The sequence below is a fragment of the Callithrix jacchus genome, chromosome 5 (assembly GCF_049354715.1).
Source record: "Callithrix jacchus isolate 240 chromosome 5, calJac240_pri, whole genome shotgun sequence".
Taxonomy (NCBI): Eukaryota; Metazoa; Chordata; class Mammalia; order Primates; family Cebidae; genus Callithrix; species Callithrix jacchus.
In genome coordinates, this window is record NC_133506.1 from 121,896,996 (window position 1) to 121,914,516 (window position 17,521).

At 41.6% G+C, this 17,521-nt stretch overlaps 1 protein-coding gene across 12 annotated transcripts in view; it reads left to right on the plus strand.

The window, feature by feature from the left end:
- The window catches only part of ATP6V0A1 (ATPase H+ transporting V0 subunit a1), a 70,693-nt gene that overhangs the window by 12,764 nt on the left and 40,408 nt on the right, over positions 1–17,521 (plus strand). For 7 of the 12 annotated variants that reach the window (XM_054256377.2, XM_054256380.2, XM_054256381.2 and 4 more), the window contains exons 4-9: positions 2,307–2,404; positions 4,010–4,138; positions 11,036–11,118; positions 11,387–11,513; positions 13,856–13,938; positions 16,206–16,299. In XM_054256377.2, coding sequence (XP_054112352.1) covers positions 2,307–2,404; positions 4,010–4,138; positions 11,036–11,118; positions 11,387–11,513; positions 13,856–13,938; positions 16,206–16,299 — 614 coding nt within the window. Of the gene's footprint in view, positions 1–2,306; positions 2,405–4,009; positions 4,139–11,014; positions 11,119–11,386; positions 11,514–13,855; positions 13,939–16,205; positions 16,300–17,521 lie in introns of all 12 variants that reach the window. The other 5 variants (XM_035301572.3, XM_035301571.3, XM_078374462.1 and 2 more) reach the window with 1 other exon arrangement.

Sequence of the window (17,521 nt, forward strand, 5' to 3'; positions counted from 1 at the left end):
GACCTCATGATCCGCCTGTCTCAGCCTCTCAAAGTGCTGGGGTTACAGGCGTGAGTCACTGCACCCGTCCTTGTGAGTTTTAAATAACAGAACTACATTATAGAATTCTGAGAAATAGGACCCAGTCCACCATCAGTTTTTGTCAGCAGAGCCACCTTTTAATTTGAGCTATTTATGAGGGAGGAAACTAACATGTACTAAAGTTCTGTTGGGGGCTGAGTTGCTCATATGTTATTTTCTTCATTCCCCATAACATTCTTTCAAGATGGGTGTTACCTCATTTAATAATGGAGGGAACTAAAGATCAGAGAAGCTTATGACTTGCCCTAGGACATAAACAGTTATGATGGAATCCATATTTGAAGCCCTGTTGTTCCGTCTGGCTCTGAAATTCATGATCTTGCCACTCTACTAAGCCAGCTTATGGTTACCTGATAAGTGAATTTGATTGCCATTCTAAAAGAAGTTGTAGTTGTTACCTGAAACACTTTTCTTATTACAAGTTCTACTTTTTTATTTTTATTTTTTATGCTTAAAACTGATTGGCCAGGTGTGGTGGCTCACGCTTGTAATCCCAGTACTTTGGGAGGCTGAGGCAGGTGGATCACTTGAGGTTGGGAGTTCAAGACCAGCCTGGCCAATATGGTGGAACCCCATCTCTACTAAAAATACAAAATTAGCCAGACATGGTAACGAATGTCTATAATCCCAGCTACTCAGGAGGCTGAGGCAGGAGAATTGCTTGAACCCAGGTGGTGGAGGCTGCAGTGAGCCAAGATTGCACCACAGCACTTCAGCCTGGGCAACAGAGCAAGACTCCGTCTCTTAAAAAAAAAAAAAGTAGGGGCAGGCGCAGAAATAAATAAACAAATTAAAAAAAATAAAAGTAAAAAAAGAAAAAAAACTGATCTGATTGTTTTCAAATTTAATGAACCCCTTTAGATCTGCGGTTGTCTCACTAGTGTGTGAAGTGTTAGATATTCTATTGCATTATATTCTTCTTCCATAACTCTGCTTTGCCAATGAGATCTATAATTATAACTGTCATACTTCAGAGTGGCAGTTGCATAGGGAGAAGAGGTGCAGCCTTGAAGGCCAGTGTTAAGACCTGTAGAAGGAAAGAAGGCCTTTGGAGTATTTTTAAGAGAATGTGAGGTCAGAGAAAGAGGGAGTTGTAGAAAAAAGGTGCTACTTTTATATTAAAAGAATATATTTTATGTGTATATGAATATATTAATATAAAAGTATCTTTTTTGAATAAGACATTTTGTAGCCAGGCTTTAGATGTTGATTGTTTTCCTTAAATAATGACAATTTCAGGCTGGGTGTGGTGGCTTAACGCCTGTAATCCAGCACTTTGGGGGCCCGAGTCGGGTGGATCACCTGAGGTAAGGAGTTTGAGACCAGCCTGACCAACATGGTGAGCCCCCATCTCTATTAAAAATACAAAATCGGCCGGGCGCGGTGGCTCAAGCCTGTAATTCCAGCACTTTGGGAGGCCGAGGCGGGTGGATCACGAGGTCAACAGATTGAGACCATCCTGGTCAACATGGTGAAACCCCGTCTCTACTAAAAATTACAAAAAATTAGCTGGGCACGGTGGCGCGTGCCTGTAATCCCAGCTACTCAGAAGGCTGAGGCAGGAGAATTGCCTGAAACCAGGGGGTGGAGGTTGCGGTGAGCCGAGATTGCGCCATTGCACTCCAGCCTGGGGAACAAGAGCGAAACTCCGTCTCAGAAAAAAAAAAAAAAATACAAAATACAAAATCACGCCGGGTGCAGTGGCTCACACCTGTAATCCCAGCACTTTGAGAGGCTGAGGCAGGCAGATCATGAGGTCAAGAGATTGAGACCATCCTGGCCAACATAGTGAAACCCCATCTCTACTAAAAATACAAAAATTAGCTGGGCGTGGTGGTGTGTACCTGTAGTCCCAGCTATTCAGGAGGCTGAGGCAGGAGAATTAATTGCTTGAACTCAGGAGGCGGAGATCGAAGTGAGCTGAGATTGTGCCAGTGTACTCCAGCCTGGTGCCTGGCAAAAGAGCGAGACTCTGTCCCCCCCCCCCAAAAAAAAAATAATAATAATATACAATTAGCTGGGCATGGTGGCACATGCCTGTAATCTCAGCTGCTTGGGAGGCTGAGGCTGAAGAATTGCTTGAACCCGGGAGGTAGAGGTTTCAGTGAGCTGAGATTGCGCCTTTGCCCAGCCTGGGCAACAAGAGTGAAACTCCATATCAAAAAAAAAAAAGCAATTTCAAGCATGTGCAATTAGACATGAATGTTTTGATTCTGTCATTTTAGGATTTGTTGAGAAAGAGATAAGAAAAGCTAACATTCCAATTATGGACACCGGTGAAAACCCAGAGGTTCCCTTCCCCCGGGACATGATTGACTTAGAGGTAAACAGTTCTTTCTTTTTTTATTTAAAATATTTTAATTTCATACTTTCAAGACAGAAGAGGTAAACAGTTCTGAGAAAACCAGAAAAGTTTCTTTCTACTTAAATGTAGAAATTACTTTCCTTAGTAGGTGGAGAGTAGAGTAATTCTTGCTAACTTTGTCAACATTATCTACTGATTGTAAGTTTCTTATAGGTGGAATTCAAATGAATTTCCCCTCTTTTTTATTGATGGGTAATATTTGTATACATTTATGGTATACATGTGATTTTTTGTATATACATAGAATGTGTAGTGATCAAGTGGGGGTATTTGGAGTATCCATCACCTTGAGTATTTATCATTTGTATGTGTTGGGAACATTTCAATTCCTCTCTTCCAGCTATTTTGAAACATACATTGCTGTTAACTACAGGCATCCTACTCTGCTATTGAGCATTAGAACTTATGCCTTCTATCTAGCTGTATGTTCGTCCACATTAACCAACCTTTCTTCATCCCCCTAAAAATCCACACACCCTTCATAGCCTCTGGTATCTGTCATTCTACCTTGTACTGCTATGAGATCAACTTTTTTTTTTTTTGAGACAGAGTCTCACTCTGTCGCCATGTGCCAGGCTGGAGTGCAGTAGTTTGATCTCAGCTCACTGCAGCCTCTTCCTCCCAGGTTCAAGCAATTCTCCTGCCTCAGCCTCCTGAATAGCTGGGACTACAGGTGCATGCCACCACACCCAACTAATTTTGTATTTTTAGTAGAGACAGGGTTTCACTATGTTGGTCAGGCAGGTCTTGAACTCTTGACCTCAAGTGATCTACCCGCCTCAGCCCAGGGAATATTATTATTATTAGTTTTTTTCGAGACGGAGTTTCGCTCTTGTTACCCAGGCTGGAGTGCAATGGCGCGATCTCGTTCACCGAAACCTCTGCCTCCTGGGTTCAGGCAATTCTCCTGCCTCAGCCTCCTAAGTAGCTGGGATTACAGGCACACGCCAGCATGTCCACCTAATTTTTTTTTGTATTTTTAGTAGAGACGAGGTTTCACCATGTTGACAAGGATGGTCTCGATCTCTTGACCTCGTGATCCACCCGCCTGAGCCTCCCAAAGGGGAATATTATTTTAAGCCAAAAAAATTTCATAAAGAAAATGGATGGCTGGGCACAGTGGCTCATGCCTGTAATCCCAGCACTTTGGGAGGCTGAGGCAGGCAGATCACCTGAAGTCAGGAGTTAGAGACCAGACTGACCAACATGGAGAAACCCTGTCTCTACTAAAAATACAAAAAATTATCTGGGCATGATGACACATGCCTGTAATCACAGCTACTTGGGAGGCTGAGGCAGGGAAACAGCTTGAACCCAGGAGACGGAGGTTGCGGTGAGCTGAGATCGTGCCATTGCACTCCAGCCTGGGCAGCAAGAATGAAACTGTCTCAAAAAAAAAAAGAACAAATAAAATTGCTCTAGTAAAATAATAGTATTTGCTAGGCAAGTGCAAGATCTCTTTTAACTATCAGCTTGGCAACAGTTCTGTGGGATGAATTTATTTAATGTCTTTCAGAACAAGCATTGAGTTTAGCTTAATCTACTTTCTTTTTTTTTTTCTAGGCCAATTTTGAGAAGATTGAAAATGAACTGAAGGAAATCAACACCAACCAGGAAGCTCTGAAGAGAAACTTCCTGGAACTGACTGAATTAAAATTTATACTGCGCAAAACTCAGCAATTTTTTGATGAGGTCAGACTATTGTTTCTTTTAGTATTTGAGCAGCTGATATTATACTCACACAGTGGGCCATATTTTTATTCCAGTAATTATTTTAATTTGCTAGTTTGGAAGCAATGCCATTTTTGCACCCTGTTTTAGTTGAAGAAATATGAGATTATGTTCCATTTTTCATGCAGTACACAGCCAGCCATGGTTTTATATTTTTTCACATTTTCTTCAATTTTTCATCTCAAGATGAGGAAAGGAATCCTGAAGCAGTTGTATAAACATAGTGTAAATTTTTACGTTACATTTATACTTACAAGGTAAGTATATGCTTAAGGTCAAAGCTGAAGAAACAAACATTTGGTTATAGACAAAATTAGAACAAAGGTTTAATCACCAAACCTTTTGTCATCAAATTTTTATTTTATTCTCTATGTCTGCTTATAAACCTTCGAGCACATTTTTCCGTACTTTAGATAGCACACGTCACACTAATTTTTCAAGAGTCTTTCATTGTACTATATGGGAAATATTGGTAGGATGCTTATTTGAAACTCCTTCATTATCACATAAACTTAGATGCATTACCTTAGAGGGAAAAATGTTAATAAGTTCCTGGGTTCAACATGTAGATGAGGCCAGGCATGGTGGCTCACGCCTATAATCCCAGCACTTTCAGAGGCTGAGGCAGGCGGATCACCTGAGAACAGAAGTTCGAGACCAACCTGGACAACATGGTGAAACTCTGTCTCTACTAAAAATACAAAAACTAGCCAGGTGAAGTTGTGGGTACCTGTAATCCCAGCTACTCAGGAGGCTGAGGCAGGAAAATCATTTGAACCCAGGAGGTGGAGGTTGCAGTGAGCCGAGATTGCTCCACTGAACTCCAGGCTGGGTGACAGACTAATACTCTGTCTCAAAAAAAAATGTGGATGACTTGGCTGGGCATGGTGGCTCGTGCCTGCAATCCCAGCACTTTGGGAGGCTGAAGAGGGCAGATCACTTGAGCCCAGGAGTTCAAGATAAGCCTGGGCAACATGCTGAAACCCCATTTCTACAAAAAATACAAAAATTAGGCAGGCATCGTTGCACACGCCTGTAGTTCCAGCTACTTGGGAGCCTGAGGTAGGGGATTGCTTGAGCCGGGGAGGCAGAGATTGCAGTGAGCTGAGATTAAGCCACTTTATTCTAACTGGGCGACAGAGTGAGAGTGTCTCAAAAAAAAATGTAGGTCACTTAGTCCAGATGACTGTGCTGAGGTGACCCCATGGAAAGGATCTGAAGCAAGGCTTATAGAAGGCTCTCTTCTCCTAACTCAGCCTGGGGAGGAGTCTTAGCTTTCAACTGGGATGTGGTTTCTCTGATGGCCTAAAGTACGGTAATTGTCTTCTTGACAGATGTCTTTGCCACCAGATTGACAATATTAGACACTTTAGGGATTGTTACAGTCAATGTTCAATGTGCCTTCCTCTAGTTCTTTAATTCCTTTGCTCAGCAGGACAACTTGGCAAAGCTTTTAAATATGGAGGGCCTTTTTTTTTTTGGAGACAGAGTCTCGCTCTGTTGCCCAGGCTGGAGTGCAGTGTTGTGTGATCTCAGCTCACTGCAACCCCCACCTCCCAAGCTCAGGCAATTCTCCTGCCTCAGCCTCCTGAGTAGCTGGGATTGCAGGTGCTCACCACCACCTCTGGCTAATTTTTGTGTTTTCAGTAGACACAGGGTTTCACCATGTTGGCCAGGCTGATCTTGAACTCCTGGCCTCAAGTGATCCACCCACTTCTGCCTCCTAAAGTTCTGGGATTACAGGTGTGAACCGCTGTGCCTGGTAGGGGCCTATTTTAGTTAGCATCTGCTGTGTTCTCAGTTTTACTTTAAATTTATTTTTTTTCTTTATTTTTTAAAAATTGTTTTTAACTGCCTCACCTCAGAAATTTTTATCATTTGAGGGGAGATCAGTTATCCATAATTCTTTTTTTTCTTTTTTCATTTTTTTAAATATCCAATGTTATAGTAGTTATCCATAATTCTCTAGGCTGGAGAATTGGTTTTCAACCAACAACAGCAGCCTCACCTATAATCTTGTCAGAAGTATGAATTGGCAGTCTCCACCCTAGACCTACTAAATCAGAAACTGTAGGTGTTAGGCCTAGCAATTTGTTTTAACCAGGTGATCCTGAGGCATGCTAGTTTGAAAACTGCTGGGCTAGAGAAAGTCTGCTGAGGAGGTGATACATTCCTCACTTATTTAAGGATTTGACTCAGAGAAGCCATTTAATTAAAAGGATTTGCTGGGGCAAGGGAAGGGGGAAAAACTCATATGAATTTAATTGCCTGGTCCTTCCAAGAATCAGAAAGCACAAATATTCAGCTTGCTCATGGAGTTGAGAATTTTGAGACTAGTGCTAACTTCTTTTGCCAGTCTCTAATGGCATCACATTAGAGGGTGTGGGACAGTGTGATTAACTCTTTCTAAGTGTTTAAGGTCTTTTGCAATAGGCATGGCCACTTAAGCCATATGTTTTTAATGAACCTGCAATTCCAGTATGCTCACTACCCAGACATTACTGTATTCTTGATCACTAATTCACTGAGCATATAATGAGCATTTACTCATTGTGAGACAAGATGAGTAAGACATGGTCCCTGTGTTCAAGGAATGTATCATTCAGTCATATTAAGAAACACTTCAGAACATGAAGCTTTTGTGTGTTCACAGATGTGTGGTTTTCTAAACATGTCCAAGCTGCTACCCACAGATCTGATGTAAACCTGGCCTCATAGAGCTCAGCTACTTTTTAGCATTATTTGGAACTTAATTCTTTTACCCTCCTTGTCCCCATTTTTTTTCCATTTTGATATACTCTTTAGTTTACTGCTGAGGTATTGCTGCTATCTTATATGAAAATGTCTTTCAAGACCTCCTAAGTTTAAGAATGAGAACCGGCTTCCTATTATGGTTCATTTTTGGAGAAATTCTGAATAAAGACTGATAGATGGATTCCCTTAAGGGAAATAATTATTTAAACTGTTACTTTCCTAATGAAAATAAGAGAAACCACTTGGAAAAATAGTTTTAAATCATAAGTTATAGATTTTGGAATTTTATTTTTTGAGGATTGATAAGTCAAAACACTAAATGCTTATCTTGGGAAGGCAGACTCTAAGTCTTCATGATCTGTGGTCCCTATTCATGGTATATTGTTTTCCCCCTCCTATTTTATTTTATTTTTCCCAATATCTGGAAATACTTAGAGCACAAGACAGTGACTGAGAGAGATTCTCACACTGCTTTTGTCATCAATTCCCCTTTCATTCCGAGCAGCCTCACTGCAGTGCAAGAAGTCTGTTGGCAAAAACCTCTGTACCTTGCCTGTTCTTGCACTAGCTCACAGCCTCACCCAGGTCCCTTTCCATAGACCTTGCCCTGCTGCTGCCTGGCAGAAGGCTCAGGTGTCAGTGCCACAACTTTGCATCTGCACATTCAAGCGCACTTCAAATAATGCAAAATATAGGACACTTGGGACCCTCAAATGTTGGAAACAGGATTTTTCATGAGATTTTCTTCCATGTCTGAAATAATAATATTTGCAAAGGGCCTAAAACACTACCAGTTTTAAACTCTTTTTTTATAATTTGGTGACTGCAATCAGTAATTCACAGTAATGAGTTAGCATAAAATGCCTACATTGGAAAATGATTCTATATTTAGGCATATATGATTGGCAGAGTGTGTATAAGGGGAAAAATAAACATTGAATATTCTTATGATTAAAGATGATTACAAATTTGACTTAGTCATTTCTTATCTAGGGCATTTAAAATGAGTTATTAATGATTATCCTTTTCTCAGTCTTCTTGCTTATGAAGAACTGTAAGAGCTGGAGAGATTTCTCTGCATCTTTTACCATAAGCACCATAACATATGAGAACATAAAGAAGACTGGAAAAGTAATGGTTAATGGCATGCAGATCCCTGCTTTCCTTTCCTTCTCAGTTTTCCATCCATCTGCTTTCTTTATTTTCTTTCCCATCTACCATTTCCTTTGGAGCTTGGGTGAATATCTTAAGTGATGAACTATAATTTTTTTTCTTGATGTAGATGGCAGTAATTGTTTGTTCTTGGTAATTGACATGGCTTGAACTGGGTGCGCTATTTATACTTCATTGCTATAGAAACTGCTACTTCCTTTTTGTAAGGCATAGTTTTCAGTATCTAAATGGAGAAAGGGCTAAACCAGAGGGCATAGCAAGTAATGACAAGGAACATTTGCAATGTTGTTGTTAGAGGACCCAGATACCCTTAAGATAAGCTTGTCTAGCCCATGGCCCTCAGGCCTCATGTGGCCCAAGACAGCTTTGAATGTGGCCCAAGACAGCTTTGAATGTGGCCCAACACAAATGCGTAAACTTTCTCAAAACATTATGAGACTTTTTTTGCAATTTTTTTTTTCAGCTCATTAGTTATCATTAGTGTTAGTATATTTTATGTGTGGCTCAAAACAATTCTTGTTCCAGTGTGGCCCAGGGAAGCCAAAAGATCAGACACTCCTGCTCTAAGATTTAGATACTGTCAACAACATGGTTTTAGATATTGCTTTAAAGGCCTTCAGTTAGTGAGTGGTTCTAGTCATCCCAGTTTCCTACCAGGCATACTTTTATTTAAAAATTTGTAATTTTTCTCTCTAAGACAGAATTCTTAAGTATGAAGTGGTGAAATTAGCAATTCAAATGCAAGTTTATGTTGAATTTTAATTCTTTCGTTTTTTATTCTCAGAGGGTCCTAGATAGAGTATTTGTAGTGGTCTAGTTGCTAAGTGCTGTTTGCTGTTCCATCGGTTGTACACTTTACAGCACATGTGTTTGCACTGAGTTTGATATTTAGGGTTGACTTAAACCAGGTCTTGTCAAACATGCAGGCAAGCAGGATGGAATCTTGTGAGTAGCAGTCAGGCTCACTGGTTTTTGCCAAGGGATATCCCTAGAATAAGTTGAAATGCTGTAATCATCAGGATCCTGAGAACAAGTTGCTTGCAGTCAGCTGATTTGATTCCAATTAGAAACAAACAAACAAACAACAAAAAAACTCCTCAACTTCCATGTAACAGCAAGTGGTAACCAGTGTCTCCATGATCTCATCTTAAATTTTTCCAATCTCATTACAGTATTTCTCTGCTCTTCTGGTATTGATCGTTACTTCCCAAAACAATTGCTTTCAATTTTTTTGAGATGGAGTTTCCCTCTTGTTACCCAGGCTGTAGTGCAATGGTGCAATCTCAGTTCACTGCAACCTCCGCCTCCTGGGTTCAGGCAATTCTCCTGCCTCAGCCTCCTGGGTAGCTGGGACTACAGGCATGCACCACCATGCCCAGATAATTTTTGTATTTTTTTTTTTTTTAGTAGAGACGGGGTTTCACCATGTTGACCAGGATGGTCTCGATCTCTTGACCTTGTGATGCACCCACCTCGGCCTCCCAAAGTGCTGGGATTACAGGCTTGAGCCACCGCGCCTGGCCTGCTTTCAATTTTTTAGGCCTTCAGGCTTATCATCTGGTTTATACAGTTTTCCCTTTTTTGCTACGTTTATGATCCTATTACTTTATCAAGTGATGGTCCCTGTGCCACATTTTAATAGTGTGGCTGACAGGAATAGAATCAAATTGAAATTTGGAATGAAAATGATAGAGAAAAACTCTTCTGACTTTTTGTTTTGTTGTGCTCTTGAAGAAGATGATTGTTCTGGCTTACTTCTAGTTTTTGGTCAAACAGGTAGTGCCTGGATATTTCAAGTTGGGGAGATGAGGCAGTGGAGAAGTTGATTGGATTGTTTTTATTTTGTTTTGTTTTGTTCATTTGGAGCAGCTTCTCCTTTCTAATGGGAGTAAAGGATGGTAGGATGAGTTGGGTAGAGAGAGGCTAGAAATGTAGACCCGTGTGTGGCAAGATCCTTCTTTTCCTTCATTTCATTGTATAAACTGTCATGGTGGAAATCATTTTAAATCTCACCAATTAAACCAGCCCACGAGCTCAAGAAAAGCTCTTGCTTTTTCTTCACTTTACTTGATTCTTGAGCTGTGTTCTCAAGAATCCTACACCTGTAAAGCATATGTGAACTTATTTAGGAAATTGCTACATGGAAAATAGGACATTCAGATATGTTTTTACTTTTTCTTCCCTTTATGGATGCAGTGGAGGCTCAGGCCTGCCCAGCTATTATGCTTCTTATCCTTTTGAAGACATAAATACTTTTTAAATCCCGTGGCTTGGATCATTCTATAAGTGGCCATGATGAAAGTTCTCATGTTCTGAATTTTAAAGCGACTGGAAACTTAGGTATCTGGAGCTGCCCATTCTGATTTTTCACCAGACTACACAGTATTCAAAGACAGTGCCAGTGCCTTGCTTCTTCATTGGAAAGAGAGCCTCTGTCTTTCACATTCTCACACAGGGAAAATTCTAGTTTGTAGCTACCTAGAAATTAAATGTTGAGAGTATCTGCAGAGCCTCTTCATTATTGCACAGAAGGGAGAGATGTTTTAGCTTCCTATCTACATGCAGAGGTATATCCTGGTACTTTCATGGTTCATTCAGAGAAACAGGAGAGAAAATGGCTTCCACCAAGTAACAGATTTATACATGTCATCATCATTTAATGGTTTTTTTTAAAATTTCTTATTTCTAAAACCATTTCCCCAGATGCTTTACTGGGGCAATTATACTTTCTTTACTTCAAATTTATTTTCTTTGTTTTCATCCCCTATTCTTGTCTTTTTGTGGGTATATCTTGTCTTTTGGTGGTTTGCTTTCTTTTTCATCCTTATTTTCTGAACCTGTCTCCTGGTTCCTCGTTCCCTGCATGCCACTAACTATTTTCATTAGATATTAATTGATTTGTGAATTCAGGCTGAATTGCATCATCAGCAGATGGCGGATCCAGACCTGTTGGAAGAGTCCTCATCCCTCTTGGAGCCAAGTGAGATGGGAAGAGGCACGCCTTTAAGACTTGGGTAAGTGCCATGTCAACCTTTCTGTATTCAGTGGGGCCATGTTCATCTCTGCTTTTCAGAAGAGCAGTGAGATTGGGGATTCACTTGCTATCAGGATATGGCCTCTTCTGAGATACTCCTGTTAAGACTGTGACTCTGGATTCGTGCCTGAGTTGCTTTGTTAGCTGTCTGCTGGGTCCAGAAGTGAGGCTGGGAATAAGACTTTGTCTTAAAACCTTCCATCCCATGACATGGAATAGAGTTTCCAGTCTGCCTCTTCTCCCCACAGCTTCGTGGCTGGTGTCATTAACCGGGAGCGCATCCCTACTTTTGAGCGCATGCTTTGGAGAGTGTGCCGGGGAAATGTGTTCCTGCGACAGGCTGAAATCGAGAACCCCCTGGAGGATCCTGTGACTGTAAGACAAGGAGATTGCATCCTGTGGAGTAGGTCTTGTAAAGGGAGCCGAGAGCAGAAACGCAGCATGGGGCCACCTGAATTCACCCCTTCCACAGAGTAGCCATTATCTTTAACTCTGCTCTAATTGGAGAATTTGAAGTACTTCCTCTAAGTTAATTCCTGTCATATGTACACATGGATATATGATGTGTATATGACATATAAATATTTTCAAGCTTTACCCATGTAGATGTTATTCTGATTGGAAATTTTTATTCGCACTTATTTGCAAGAGAATTAAAGCAAGACATCTCTTCCAAATTTGGTCTTCTTTTTTTTTTTTTTTTTTTTGAGATGGAGTCTCACTCTGTTGCCCATACTGGAGTGCAGTGGCACGATCTCAGCTCACTGCAACACCTGCTTCCTGGATTCAAGTGATTCTCCTGCCTCAACTCCTGAGTAGTTGGGATTGCAGGTGTGCTCCACCATGCCCAGCTCACTTTTTCTGTATTTTCAGTAGAGACAGGGTTTTACCATCTTGCCCAGGCTGGTCTTGAACTTCTGACCTCAAGTGATCTGCCCGCCTTGGCCTCCTAAAGTGTTGGGATTATAGGTGTGAGCTACCATGCCCGGCCCCAAATTTGGTAATATTCATGTATAAAAAGAGAAAGAAAGGCCGGGCACGGTGACTCAGTGCCTGTAATCCCAGCGCTTTGGGAAGCCAAGGCGGGTGGATCACGAGGTCAGACAGTTCAACACCAGCCTGACCAACATGGTGAAACCCCATGTCTACTAAAAATACAAAAATTAGCTGGGCATGGTGGCCCAGCTACTCAGGAGGCTGAGGCAGGAGAATCGCTTGAACATGGGAGGTGGAGGTTGCAATGAGTTGAGATCACTTCAGTGCACTCCAGCCTGGGCAACAGAGTGAGACTCTGTCTCAAAAAAAAAAAAAAGAGAGATTTTCTAAACTGTGATTTTATAAGCTGATGAAATTTTACTTAGTAAAGTTTTTTTGTCTTTTGTTTGTTGGAAGGATTAGAAACTTAGTTAAAGAATAGATATTGCACAAAACGGGATTATCTTCCCCAGCCAGTACTTCAGGAAGTAGAAACAGTTTAACATCCTGGCATTTGCCATAATGGGACAGAGTTTATCGTCTGAACCTGCATTTAGGTATGGTAAGTCCTGATTTCAGGGAGTACAAGTAAAGATTAAATGTACTACAAAAATTTTACTTTGCTTTTGTACTAGTATTATTTAGAAACCTGAAGTTAGTTTTTCTGTTCTAAATTATTTTGTGAATTTCTTAAATTAGTATTCTTTACCTAAGAAGAGAGATTGAATTGTAAGATTTCCCAGATGGGTGGGCTGTGCAGCAGCATGGCTTTTATCCTCCATGCCGTGGAGGAGTGTGGTGACACTTCAGGTGAATCCCCTGCCTTAGTAGTTTCACAATCTTGCCAAAGGCCATCAGGTTGTGGAAACATCGTAATCTGTAGTCACACTAATGAGGAACTGTTTTTAGGAATATTCAGTCAAGTTTCCTCTTGGCAACAGAAAGGTTATTTTATCAAATCCCCCGAAGGGGACCCTGGTTATCTGTAACAGAGCAGCTGCACAAAGAATGGGTTCTAGTTTAGCCCGGAGAATTTAGGGATTTAAGACTCTTGAACCTAATTTTCTTCACTCCTCCTCTCCTTTTATCCTTCTAAAGTTTTGTCTGTTATTATAAAAGCTGTACCTGCTGTGTCTATGAGAAAATACAGGCAACCAGAGACAGTTCTGGTTAATACCCCGTATACCTTTTTTTCTGATCTTTCCTTCCAGTTCTTGCATCATACTTTAGGTATAAACTTGGTATTTGGAATGGACTGCCTTCCTCCCTGCCCTATAAAGTCCAGACTAGCTTGAATTGTGAGATTCTACACCAGCATTCCTCCCAGGGACTCAGTTCCTTGTAGTTATTAACACCTGTTACCTAAGAATTTCTAAGTTCCAGAACAGACAGAAATGGCTTCCTTCTCTTTTCTTTCCTATACTTTTGTCATTCAGGCAAAATAAGATTTAAAGGTGAATTGGTAAAAAAAAGTCTACACAGTACTAAGGGGAGCATCATCTTAGCTTCAAGCTCCTGGTTGAGTAAAAAAAAAAAAAACAGATGATTGCGGATTAGAGATTATAAGGCAGAGATGTTCTTGTGGTGAAGCTCAGGAAATGGAGTGAGGGGAGTGGTGAAAGTGTAAGATTGCCGTGTCCTTAAAGGATGCCTGTTGTTCTTACATCACCAGAAAAGTTGGTTAAGAGGTTTTTATCCAGATATAGAAGTCTGAACTCTTGTTTTTTTATTCTGGGGCCTAGGGTGACTACGTGCACAAGTCTGTGTTTATCATTTTCTTCCAAGGCGATCAGCTGAAAAACAGAGTCAAGAAAATCTGTGAAGGGTAAGAGAGGCATGCCTCTACCAGGCGTGCACAGCCATGCCGCCCACCTACTCAACATCTTAAAGTTCAGAATAGTGAAAGATAAATCCTTTTTAGTCTACCTTGACACAGTAAATATATCTCTTAATACTGTTAGGGGATATTTTAATCAATTAGAAATAGCCTAAATTCATTTTTATTTTTGTTGTTCAGGTGGGGGATCTCACTCTGTCACCCAGGCTGCAGTGCAGTGGCGTGATCACAGCTCACTGCAGCTTTGACTTCCCGGACTCAAGGGATCCTTCTGCCTCAGCCTCTAGAGTAGCTGGGACTACAGGCGTGCTCCACCATACCTGGCTAATTTTTTGTATTCTTCGTAGAGACAGGGTTTTACCATGTTGCCCAGGCTGAACTGGAACTCCTGGACTTAAGGGATCTGCCCACCTCAACCTCCCAAAGTGCTGGGATTACAGGCGTGAACCACTGCAGCCGGCCTAAATTCTTTTTTTTTTTTTTGGCGCAGCCGAGTCTCACTCTGTCACCCAGGTTGGAGTGCAATGGTGTGATCTCAGCGAACTGCAACCTCTGTCTCCCAGGTTTAAGTGATTCTCCTGGCTTAGCCTCCCAAGTAGTTGGGATTACAGGCGTGTACCACCACACCCAGCTAATTTTTTTTTTTTGGTATTTTTAGTAGAGATGGAGTTTCACCATATTGGCCAGGCTGGTCTCGAACTCCTGACCTCAGGTGATCCTCCCACCTCGGCCTCCCAGAGTGTTGGGATTACAGGCGTGAGCCACCACTCCTAAATTCATTTTGAAAAATACCATCAGAATCACAATTTTGGCCTGACACAATGGCTCATGGCTGTAATCCCAACACTTGGGGAGGCTGAGGCAGGAGGATTGCTTGACCTCAGGATTTGAAGACCAGCCTGGCCAACTTAGCGAGACTCATCTCTATTAAAAACTAAAAAAAAAGAACCACAATTTCCTTAACTTGGGAAAAAAATAACTCTAAGGACTCATGGTTTATAAATGCCATATTATTCTGGGACAGTGAGTCTCCATACTTAGCATAGATGCTATGTCCTTAAATTTCCTGGAATCCTGCCTTAGGAACAGATTTTTTTTTTTTGAGTCTTGTGCTGTCACCCAGGCTGGAATGCAATGGCACAATCGTAGCTTGCTGCAACCTTCATCTCCAGGGTTCAAGTGATTCTCCTGCCTCAGCCTCCCAAGAAGCTGGAACTACAGGTGCATGCCACCACACCCGGCTAATTTTTTTATTTTTAGTAGAGATGAGGTTCTGCCATGCTGGCCAGGCTGGTCTTAAACTCCTAATCTCAAGTGATCTGCCCGCCTCACCTCCCAAAGTGCTGGGATTACAGGCATGAGCCACTGTGCCTAGCTTTTTTTTCTTGAGTCAGCGCCTCACTCGATTGCCCAGGCTAAAGTGCAGTGGCATGATCACAGCTCACTGCAGCCTTGACTTCCTGAGCTCAGTTGATTCTCACACCTCAGCCTCACAAGTAGCTGGGACTACAGGCACGTGCCACCATGCCTGACTAATTTTTGTATTTTTTTGTGGAGATGACATTTCACCATGTTGCCCAGGCTGGCCTTGAACTCCTAGACTCGAGCAATCCACCTGCCTCAGTTTCTCAAAGTGCTGGGATTACAGGCATGAGCCACCACACCTGGCCTAGGGACAGAATTTTTTCCATGCCATTTTTAATTTACAATATTATTTGCCTTTTTTTTTAATTTCAAAGAAATTTCATAGCTACAAAGAATGTCAAGATAGTTCAGATGTATAATTGCTCTGTCTGCAGGTCATTTCACATAAATAGTGTTGACTTAAGCTGGGCGCAATGGCTCATGCCTGTAATCCTAGCACTTTGGGAGGCAAAGGTGGGTGGATCACCTGAGGTCAGGAGTTTGAGACCAGCCTGGCCAGCATGGTGAAACCCCTTCTCTACTAAAAATACAAAAATTAGTGAGGTATGGTAGCAGGTGCCTATGATCCCTGCTACTCGGGAGGCTGAGGTAGGAGAATCACTTGAACCTGAGGGGTGGAGGTTGCAGTGAGCCGAGATCATGCCACTTCATTCCAGCCTGGGTGACAGAGTGAAACCCCATCTAAAAAAAAAATAGTATTGACTTAATACATCCATGTGACCTAATCCTGTTTTGGTCCTTCTGGTACATTAGGATTACTTTCTGAGATTATTTAAATTGGATAAATTAAGAAACTTTGATGATCCTAAGGCTGTGTCTGTACATTCCAGGTTCCGAGCCTCACTCTATCCCTGTCCTGAGACACCACAGGAGAGGAAGGAAATGGCTTCTGGAGTGAATACCAGGATTGATGATCTCCAAATGGTACACAAAAGGCTGGAGGAAGTTTGTTTTTGGGGAATATTGGAATACAAGACCATTCTCCCTCCTTGAAACACTGATAGTCTATAAGGCACCTATAGCAAACCAAGATACTAAAAAAGAAATGTCCATGGGTAATATGTCTTTCTGGGAGCTGAGAAAGTCTCAGGGAATAACAGTTAAAAATAGCATTAGCCATCCTCAAACGAGACAGGAATGCTAAGCATCTAAAATCATCATTGCCTAGCGTATTCAATTCCTCTCCACCTCAGGAGTCTGAGTTTTTTTATTTTTATTTTTTTGAGACAGAGTCTCACTCTGTTGCCTAGGCTGGAATGCCATGGTGCTATCTCAGTTCACTGGAACCTCTGCCTCCTAGGCTCAAGTGATCCTCCTGCCTCAGCTTCCTGAGTAGCTGGGATTACAGGCACGTGCCACCATGCCCGACTAATTTTTGTAATTTTATTTATTTTTTTGAGATGGAATCTCGCTCTTTTGCCCAGACTGGGGTGCAATGGCGCGCTCTTGGCTCACTGCAGCCTCTGCCTCCCAGGTTCAAGCGATTCTCCTGCCTCATCCTCCCGAGCAGCTGGGATTATGGGCATGTACCACCACTCCCGGCTAAGTTTTGTATTTTTAGTAGAGATGGGGTTTCACTGTGTTGGCCAGGCTGGTCTCAAACTCCTGACCTCAAGTGATCCACCTGCCTCAGCCTCCCGAGGTTCTGGGATTACAGGTGTGAGCCACTGTGCTCAGCCAAGTCTGAAATATTTTTTATAATAATAATTTCTTAAAAGTATGCTTAGTTAAGAAACATATACTTCAGACAATTTAGACATACACTAGAAGTTAGTTCTGCCCTCTCCCACATGCCCTGCCTACTGAGGCAGCCAATCCCAATAACTTGGCATGCATCCTTGTGGTCACCTTTGATCTTAACCACACAGTCTAGCCAAAGAGCCCTGGTGTGACTCTTGTACCCAAGAAGAGACTGTTTGAATTTTGCCAAATTATAGTAAGAGTGGTTTATGCATACCATGGTTATCACAGGGCTCTGAGGGAGGAGTTGTGAACTATGTGTACATATGGAAAGAAAGGCTGGTGAATGGGGCTTTGTTCCTTTTGAAAGAATGAAAGTGATGATTGCCCCCTTAGAATATTAATAAACATAATATTACCTTAATATAAACATAAAACTGCCTTAATCCCAAAGGCAGTTCCTTTT